This window comes from Esox lucius, chromosome 10 (assembly GCF_011004845.1).
Source record: "Esox lucius isolate fEsoLuc1 chromosome 10, fEsoLuc1.pri, whole genome shotgun sequence".
Classification (NCBI taxonomy): Eukaryota; Metazoa; Chordata; class Actinopteri; order Esociformes; family Esocidae; genus Esox; species Esox lucius.
Window position 1 is genome coordinate 21,035,633 of NC_047578.1, and position 9,111 is coordinate 21,044,743.

Genomic DNA, 9,111 nt, shown 5'->3' on the forward strand with positions numbered 1-9,111 from the left:
TCCAGGTGACATAATCAGGGCTCACCCCTCATTATCTGAAAGTTTGTCACAGGTGTATGTGGAGATAGAACGCCCCAAGCCAGGGTAGCGTACACTGAAGCAGGTGGCTTGTGGCCCCCTATGATGATGCGGAGTGCAAGGCTACTTCTTCTCCCTCTCCCACAGGAAAGCACGATCTAGGCTGTGAGCTGTGACATCAAGGCAATTAAATCCACACAAACGTGTGATGTGATACCCAACTCGCCGTGGCTCGAATATCTGCCATAATCAACCCTTTGAACAGAGGCCAAGACGCAACCGCGCGCCTCTTAGGAAATCCTTGCCCTTTTCTGTCAAATGCCAAGGCGTAAGCATCCAGTATCCAGTGAGTGATTCAGTGCTCTACGACAAGCTGGTTTGGCAGACAATGGTCGCGACCACTCCATGTATGAGAGTAGGGCACTTGGGCACAGGTTCCAACATTCCAGCCATGGATGGCAAACCTGTCCGTACGTCGGGTACAGTTTGTCTTGGCCCAGGTGGCTAATGATAATAGCTAACCATGCCAACCATGTTCCCCTGGGCCAACAGACATCACTAACTTCTTCCAGGAATCACATTTCAAATCTTGTTTAGCTCAGCCAGCAACTCCGACCTGCAGCATGGTGATGGAATGCACCACCATACCAAAACCAACAGTGACAGGCAAAGGCCAGCAGAATCATGACCCAAGTCGAGACACACCAGACAAAGCTTTTGAGAATTGATGGAAGCAATGTTAAAGCCACATGACACAAGACATGGTCTAGTATGTGAACCCAGCTTGGAAACTTATTATCTGGCTCATTCTTGCTGAGAGTTTTTATTAATTGCATGCAGCTAACAACAAGGCTGACAGGGTAGGCAAACCATTTTCCTAAAGTGGACTGTAAATCAAAGGTAAAGCTGACCGTCATTCATTCCCAATGTTTGATAGAAAAGCAGGAGAATTGTACTAAATCTGTGAATGATGAGACATGATTATATCTCCTTAAATGCAGTGCTTCTGATGGGCTTGAGTAATCACTGGTCTTGAAAGGCTTGATTGTGTTCAGGTATGGACGCAGTAGCCGCATGTATCCTACAATGTGTTTTACTGAATGATTGACTGAAACAAAACATATATTGTAAATAACAAACGTTATTTTAAACCTGCCTCGTTGGTCTAGATGTGTAACATGTTGTTTATATGTGCATAAAGTACAAGTACAACCATTATCATACCTCAGTCAGCCATGAAATTCAAATTTGAAAGCGAGTGGTTTTGATTACACAGTGCACATATTGGCTCATACTTGACATAGTACGCAGGTTCTGGTGATCTGTTTTGGCTCTGGGACATCACTAGTACAACCAGTGGCCAAAAATCCTGGCAATGCATCTTTAACATAACCAAACCAGTAAAATTAAAATCACTTATCAAACAATTTCAAAAGATGATAAAAGCACTCCCTCTGTCTTCCCCTCTCTGACTTCCCCTCTCTGTCTTCCCCTCTCTGTCTTCCCCTCTCTGACTTCCCCTCTCTGTCTTCCCCTCTCTGTCTTCCCCTCTCTGTCTTCCCCTCTCTGACTTCCTCCCTCACTCCCTCCCTCCGTCCCTCCTAGGTGTCCGTGTGTCAGGAGATGCTAACCGAGTTCCGCAACGCCATCTCCTGTAAGAAGAGCTCGCGCTCACGACGGCGGAGGCCCTTGTCCAGTACCGGCGGTGTGCTGCGCCACCCCACCCGTCTTCAGCTGGGTGCCCCGAGACCGATCCGTCTGGTCCGTGAAATGCGCCTCAGCAACGGCAAGCTCTACAGCGGCACTGGGCCGCTCACGGGTGGAGGCGGAGCAGCGGGAGGGGTATGCAGGTCCTCAGGCGGGGGCCCCTCAGACATGGGCCCGGGGCCACAGCGCCTCCTGGAAGACCCGCTGGGGGCCAACACAACGCCGCCCCCTCCTCCAACCTCCGCCGGCGCCGCAGCGCCGCCGTCCCGGAGCTGTGCCCACGTACGGATCTGCCAGGAGTGCCGGCGGATACAGAGCCTGAGGTCGGGGTCATCGCGCATGCCCCACCATCTCGGCCCCCACTCCTCCCTGTCCCTGCCTCGCCTCCCGCCGCCCCCGCCCCCCTCCTCCACCAACACTGACAGCGAGGGGGGCGGCTGCGGTTCGGCCAGTCCCAGGCGGCCGAAGCCCACGCCCCCTCCGCGGCCCTTGCCTCCGGCCAAGACGTCCACCGCGGACCTGCTGCTATTGAAACAAGACTGAAGATGGATGGAGGGGTCGGACATGTGGGGGTAAGAACCAGGTCAGTCAAATGCCGGAGCTTTGGCAGAAAAAGGCGTTGGATCAGGGGCTGTGAGATTGTAGTATACTGACACAGCCGGAGCGAACCATTACGATCCAGAAGTGGTGGCGAGGGGTTATACCAACCCAGTCAAGGCATTTCTGCTAAACCAGGAGTCCTGCTAAACCAGGAGACTGGTTGAACCAAGTGACTGACTAAAGCTAAGGACTAACTAATATATCTGACTGTTTAAAATAAGTTACCGTGGACTACATGGTGCGTCCAGACACTGACAGACACCCGGATCACCCTTAATGTTGCTCCCCAGCTAAGCTCCTCTGCCGCAGCAACAACACTGTGGAGAGGGATGGCATGTTAAACCAGCCCATGGTTTCCACTTTAATGTGCTATGCAACAGGCTGTTTATACAGGGGAAAAGGACTTCTAACCGCCCATGACCTTTAGCCTCTGGGGCATTGACAAACCATATGAGGAATGTTCCACAGTAGGCATCCACTGTAGGACCCGAAGGTATGTTCTAGCGGTCAACACTGGGATTTTACTCAGAGTAACCTGGATCTGATGAGAGGACATATCTCTCAAGCCAGGGAGCGGTTCAGAGGACTGTTGTTCACACACGCACGCACACACACAGTAACTCTTTGGCTAAGAGTAGATGCTTCTCACCAGAAGATGCATCTTTCCTTCCCCAAATCTGCTACAACAGCTCAAACAGTGGAATTCTGTAAAAGTAGAGGATGAAAAAGAAAATATTGCGTGTTCTCTGTGTGCTTCCTCTACGATTCCTACTCATTTCTTTTCTTTCTTTCTTACATAAAATATTTTTACTGTCATCATTGGCTTCTTGGTCACTGCGTAGCTACTGACTTGTTTTTGGTTCATCTTTATAAGATACTGGAGAAGCTTGTGCAGATCATGACTATTCATGCATAAAAGAGGTCTCTTCCCAGCCAGTCAGAAGCCCCTGAACAAAGGGCGTAGGTCATTAGTCTACAGAGGCCGTCCCCGAAACAGATACTGACAGTAGGCCCAGATCAAATGACTCAATGTTACAGTCCATGTTGGCTTGTCACTATAGCAGTGTGGTTGCTTTCCACTGATCAACGGCCCAGTTTTGCCACATACTTTTAACGACAGAGTTAGTGCGCCCTTATCAAATCGCTGGACAACAGAGCTAAAACTCACACCAGAAGGATACATGTTGAATCTTTCAGACAGATCAGGGTTCAAGAAACTGGCTTTAAATGAATAAGCGGAAACACGAGTGGATACTCCAAAATAATGACTATGGTTATAAAAACAGGAGACATTCACAGTCCTTTCCTGGTAGGATTTGTTGTGAAAGATGGTGGGTTATCTGTGACAAAACTGTGTGTGTGTGTGTGTGGTTGGGGGGAGGGGTTTGCGGGGCAGTTTGGTGAGTGGTCTGTCTGCCTGTCTGCATTTCATGGAACGGATGTCTTCATTTTGTCACATTCTGTTCTTCTTTTCTTTCTTCCTTTCTCTCGGGTTTCTATACCGGTCCTTGATGGATTATTAAGAAAATGGAGATACATGGATATTAATCTAATTATATTGTTATTATTATTACTATTCAAGTGTTGGTTACTGTAGGAGGGTCGCGACCCTCTCATGTTAAATATATAGACACCCAGAGGTATTTGGAATAAAAAACACTATACAAACGTCTGAATCCGGTGTCTTGGCATATGTCCCTGATTGTGTGTGCATAAACGTCTTATAAAGTCCTCTGTTTGCAGCTGTTATATGGCAGTACATGCGGCGATGGTGGTCTGTCATACAGGAAGTCGCTTATTGCTCTGGCACATTTAGTAAATAGGGCAAGACAATATGCAAGTAGAATACAGTGATTCAGTCGATGAAAGCAACAAGTAAAAATGCATTTCTCACCTAACGGATTCCAAATGTCTGCGATGGATTCGTTTCATTGGAGCTCCCTCGTGCTTGTTATGTTGACTGTTGGTGAGATGAATTAATACGCTAATACTTGCACTATATAGGGATGCAAAGAAAAATTACTTTCTCACGATGTGTCAGGTGGATTGTATTTGTCGTGCCACTGTAGATGCTATGGAGGTGAAATTTGTTTTATATTCGCGCATTCAACAGACATTCAACAGACATTCGCCAGTAGCCATTTACATATTTGAAAATCAATAACTTATTAATTGATTGACACATACACATCAAACAATGTCTGATTTTCTTTATAAATGCCTTGTATACTTTTCACCCTTTGTTTTTAGTAAAGATTCTACTCAAGATTTAGTAGATATTCCTGAAATCGATAATAGTGCAATTCATATTTGAAAATCAATAACTTATTTAGTAATTGGTATATACACATCAAACAATGTCTGATTTATTCTATAAATACCTGGCATACTTTTACATCCTTTTTTTTTCAATAGACATTCTACTAAGGATTTAGTAGAAAATCCGGAAATCTAATGCTGCTATTAAAGCTTTGAAAATCAATAACATATTCATTGATTGACATATACACATCAATCAATGTCAAATGTATTTTATAAATATCGGTAATACTTTTACAACCTTTGTTTTCAATAGATATTCTGTTTAGGATTTAGCAGAAACTCCTGAAATCTGTAATAGTGCAATTAATGCTTTGAAAATCAATAACTTATTAATTGATTGACACATACACATCAAACAATGTCTGATTTACTTTATAAATGCCTTGTATACTTTTCACCCTTTGTTTTTAGTAAAGATTCTACTCAAGATTTAGTAGAAATTCCTGAAATCGATAATAGTGCAATTCATATTTGAAAATCAATTACTTATTCAGTAATTGGTATATACACGTCAAACAATGTCTGATTTATTCTATAAATACCTGGCATACTTTTAGATCCTTTGTTTTCAATAGACATTCTACTAAGGATTTAGTAGAACATCCTGAAATCTAATGGTGCTATTAAAGCTTTGAAAATCCATAACATATTCATTGATTGACATATACACATCAATCAATGTCAAATGTATTTTATAAATATCGGTAATACTTTTACAACCTTTGTTTTCAATAGATATTCTGTTTAGGATTTAGTAGAAACTCCTGAAATCTGTAATAGTGCAATTAATGCTTTGAAACTTATTAATTGATTGACATATACACACCAATCAATGTCTGATTTATTTTTCTATAAATGCCTGGCATACTTTTGCATCCTTTGTGTTTTAGTAAAAATTCTACTTAGAATTTAGGAGAACAAATCAGATGTTTTTAGTATCTTGTTTGCCCCCCTCTTTGTGTCCCTATATAGGCTCTTCCTGCTCTAGTGTTTCTTGTCTGTCATTGTCTTATATGATGTCTGGGTTAGGTCATTGTGTTGAAGAGCTGTTACTTATCTCAAGAGCCTTGTATGTTTAGTAAGCGTCGGATTAAATACCCTTTGTCTGAACCCCTGCAACCACTATTAAAACGTGACAATATGTCAATCAATTAATTACTATTACCGATTTCAGATTTTAGAATTTCTACTGAAAACAAAGGGATTTGTAGAATACATTAGACATTCTTTGATGTAATTATTTCAATCAGTGAATAAGTTATTGATTTTCATAGCTTTAATTGCACTATTACCGATTTCAGGAATTTCTACTAAATCTTAAGTAGAAATACTACTGAAAACAAAGGTTGTAAATGTATGCCAGACATTTGTAGAATAAATTGCACATTATTTGATGTGTGTATGTCAATCAATTAATATGTTATTGATTTTTAAATTGTACATGGCTATTGGCGAATGTCTGTGAAATGTCTGTTGAATGTTGAATGTGCGAATATATATATTTTTTTACCTCTGTGAAGAAGCTATACTTTAAACCTATTTTGCTGATTTATCTATGTCACGCACTTGAACTGTATGCTGAATACATTCAACCCGGATTCACTCAGGATGCAGCAACGGCCAGAATCAACCGTGTCTGGTGGAGGAAGTAGTGGGAAACTACGTCAGGTTTGAAACCAACCTCGACCCCTCACATGTGGCCAACTTTGCCACTTTAACGTGGCTTTTCAATGGACTGGTGCCAATTGTTACATCTGTGTCCACTAACGTGAACATTGAACGCGGCTATGAAGGAAGAGTGTCACTGAATTCATCCACCTTTGCCCTGACGCTTGGACCTTTGACGAAGGAAGACAGTGGGGATTATTCTGTTTCCATTATCAGTCAATCTGGGGTTTACTTGACCGAAAGCTTTTCGCTCAGAGTTGTAGGTGAGCATTCTCTTTACCCGAGTAATGATTTCATTGCAAGTGCGTGTCCCAATTCAATTCTTACCCTTCATATCACTTCTCAGATTAACTAAGTTCTACCTCTCCTCATCTCCCTTTAGAAAATTTCTCCAACCAGGTGGTCTGTTCAAGCTGCCCATTTTGGCTTTTGACTCTCTCTCTCTTTTTCACTTGGATCTAAGGGCAGGACTTCACCTGTCCTAAAAGCCTCCGAGAGGTTCTGTGTGCCATCAACTTCACACACACAAGCATTCACTCACAACCAACACGCATGCGTGCGCACACACACACAGACACAAAGAAAATATCACAAAATGCGTGTACTACCGTGTTAATTAAAGTAATTGTTCATGTGCTTCCTGTACTAGCTCTTTACAACATAAACACAAGATTATTTGGAATAAATCATATTGCTTATGTCAGTATTCTTGTATGTACATTTATTTTATATGGTGATACAGAAAGGTTGCGACTAGAGGTAGTCGGGATCACCTCTACGCACGGCTTGGGCTCTGGAACCACACTCCTTGAAAGAGGATGGACTCTTCACCACTCTGGAGTTGCCCATGGTGAGAGGCGGCGGGCTGGTGTGGGTTTGCTTATAGCTCCACAGCGCTGCCGCCATGTGTTGGAGTTTATCCCGGTGAACAAGAGGGTTGTTTCCCTGCGCCTACGGGTCGGGGATAGGTCTCTCACTGTTGTTTGTGCCTACGAGCCGAACGGCAGTGCAGAGTACCCAACCTTTTTGGAGTCTCTGGGAGGGGTGCTGGAAAGTGCTCCAACTGGGGGCTCTATCGTTCTACTGGGGGACTTCAACGCCCACGTGGGCAACGACAGTGACACCTGGAGGGGTGTGAGTGGGAGGAACGGCCCCCCTGATCTAAACCTGAGCGGTGTTCAGTTATTGGACTGCTGTGCTAGTCACAGTTTGTCCATAACGAACATCATGTTCAAGCATAAGGGTGTCCATCAGTGCATGTGGCACTAGGACACCCTAGGCCGCAGGTCGATGATCGACTTTGTTGTCGTTTCATCTGACCTGCGGCCGTATGTCTTGGACACTCGGGTGAAGAGAGGGGCGGAGCTGTCAACTGATCACCACCTGGTGGTGAGTTGGATCCGATGGCGGGGGAGGAAGCTGGACAGACTCGGCAGGCCCAAGCGTACTGTAAGGGTCTGCTGGGAACGTCTGGCCGAGTCTCCTGTCAGAGAGATCTTTAACTCCCACCTCCGGCAGAGCTTCGACTGGATCCCGAGGGAGGCTGGAGATTTTGAGTCCGAGTGGACCATGTTCTCCACCGCCATTGTCGAAGCGGCCGCTCGGAGCTGTGGCCGTATGGTCTCCGGTGCCTGTCGAGGCGGCAATCCCCGAACCCGGTGGTGGACACCGGAAGTAAGGGAAGCCGTCAAGCTGAAGAAGGAGTCCTATCAGGCCTGGTTGGCTTGTGGGACTCAATCTGAAGAGATTTCACCCCATGCTTCCTGAAGCACCTCCCACAAGTTGGATTGGCTTGATGGGCACTTCTTTGGTATCATACAGTCAAGCTGCTCCCATAACAACTCAATAGGGTTGAGATCCGGTGACTGTGCTGGCCACTCTATTATAGACAGAATTCCACCTGACTGCATCTTCCCTAAATAGTTCTTGCATAGTTTGGAGCTTCTGCCAGGGTATACAGTTCAATGTGAGTCCCATAAGAAATAAAAGACATGCTTTATGCCTGCTCACACATGTTTTCTTTACAAATGGTACATACAGCTCTGGAAAAAATTAAGAGACCACTGAAAAGGAAAGTTTTGAGTGAGGAACAGAAGTGTTCAATTTGCAGTGGTCTCTTCATTTGAACCCTTCTGTTCCTCGCTCAAAACCTTCCTTTTCAACTTTTCTAGAAAATATAGAAAATGGTGCAGTGGTCTGAAAAGAAATTCAGAGCTGTATGCTACCAATTCTCCAAGGGTATGCAAACTTTTGACCACAACTGTACCTACCTTTTCTCTAAATTTCCACATTGGCCTCTTAAGATAAATGCTGTATATTTCATTGCATTGCACATCCTGTGTGACAAACCACCAACACCACTGCTAAATTTGAATATTCTGCTGAACTACATCTGTTTTTGAGGCATACCAGCCGCGAGGCTTGAGGTGGTCCAGGTAGTGTGAGTTGAAAAGGAACGTTTTGAGTGAGGAACAGAAGCGTTCCATTTGCAGTGGTCTCTTAATTTTAACCCCTCTGTTCCTCGTCTCAAAAATCTTTCCAGAGCTGTATATGCACAACAGACAGCAAACAAATGGGACATCAGTAGCGATATAGGCTGCAAGACAGACAGGGTTGTCATCTATTAGAAACAAAAGAAATACAGCTGTCTTAACTAAAATAATTACTTAACTAAATGCTGAAAGTGGCGTGTGTTCATGCAAGCAAAAATAGTAGCAGTTTGTGCTGAAGAATGAGAAGTGAACAGAACAATAGAGAAAAACACAATCTCCTGGTCTAGCTACTGTATTCCACTGG

General features: G+C 44.1%; 1 protein-coding gene across 2 annotated transcripts in view; it reads left to right on the forward strand.

The window, feature by feature from the left end:
* LOC105029761 (glutamate receptor ionotropic, kainate 5) overlaps positions 1-6,949 on the forward strand; it is a 94,409-nt gene extending 87,460 nt beyond the window's left edge. Inside the window, exons 20-21 of one of the 2 annotated variants that reach the window (XM_034294694.1) lie at positions 1,624-4,291; positions 6,255-6,949. In XM_034294694.1, coding sequence (XP_034150585.1) covers positions 1,624-2,268 — 645 coding nt within the window. In that variant the 3' untranslated portion in view covers positions 2,269-4,291; positions 6,255-6,949. Of the gene's footprint in view, positions 1-1,623; positions 4,396-6,254 lie in introns of those variants that run through there. The other variant, XM_029122863.2, reaches the window with a different exon arrangement.
* Positions 6,950-9,111: the final 2,162 nt, after the last annotated feature.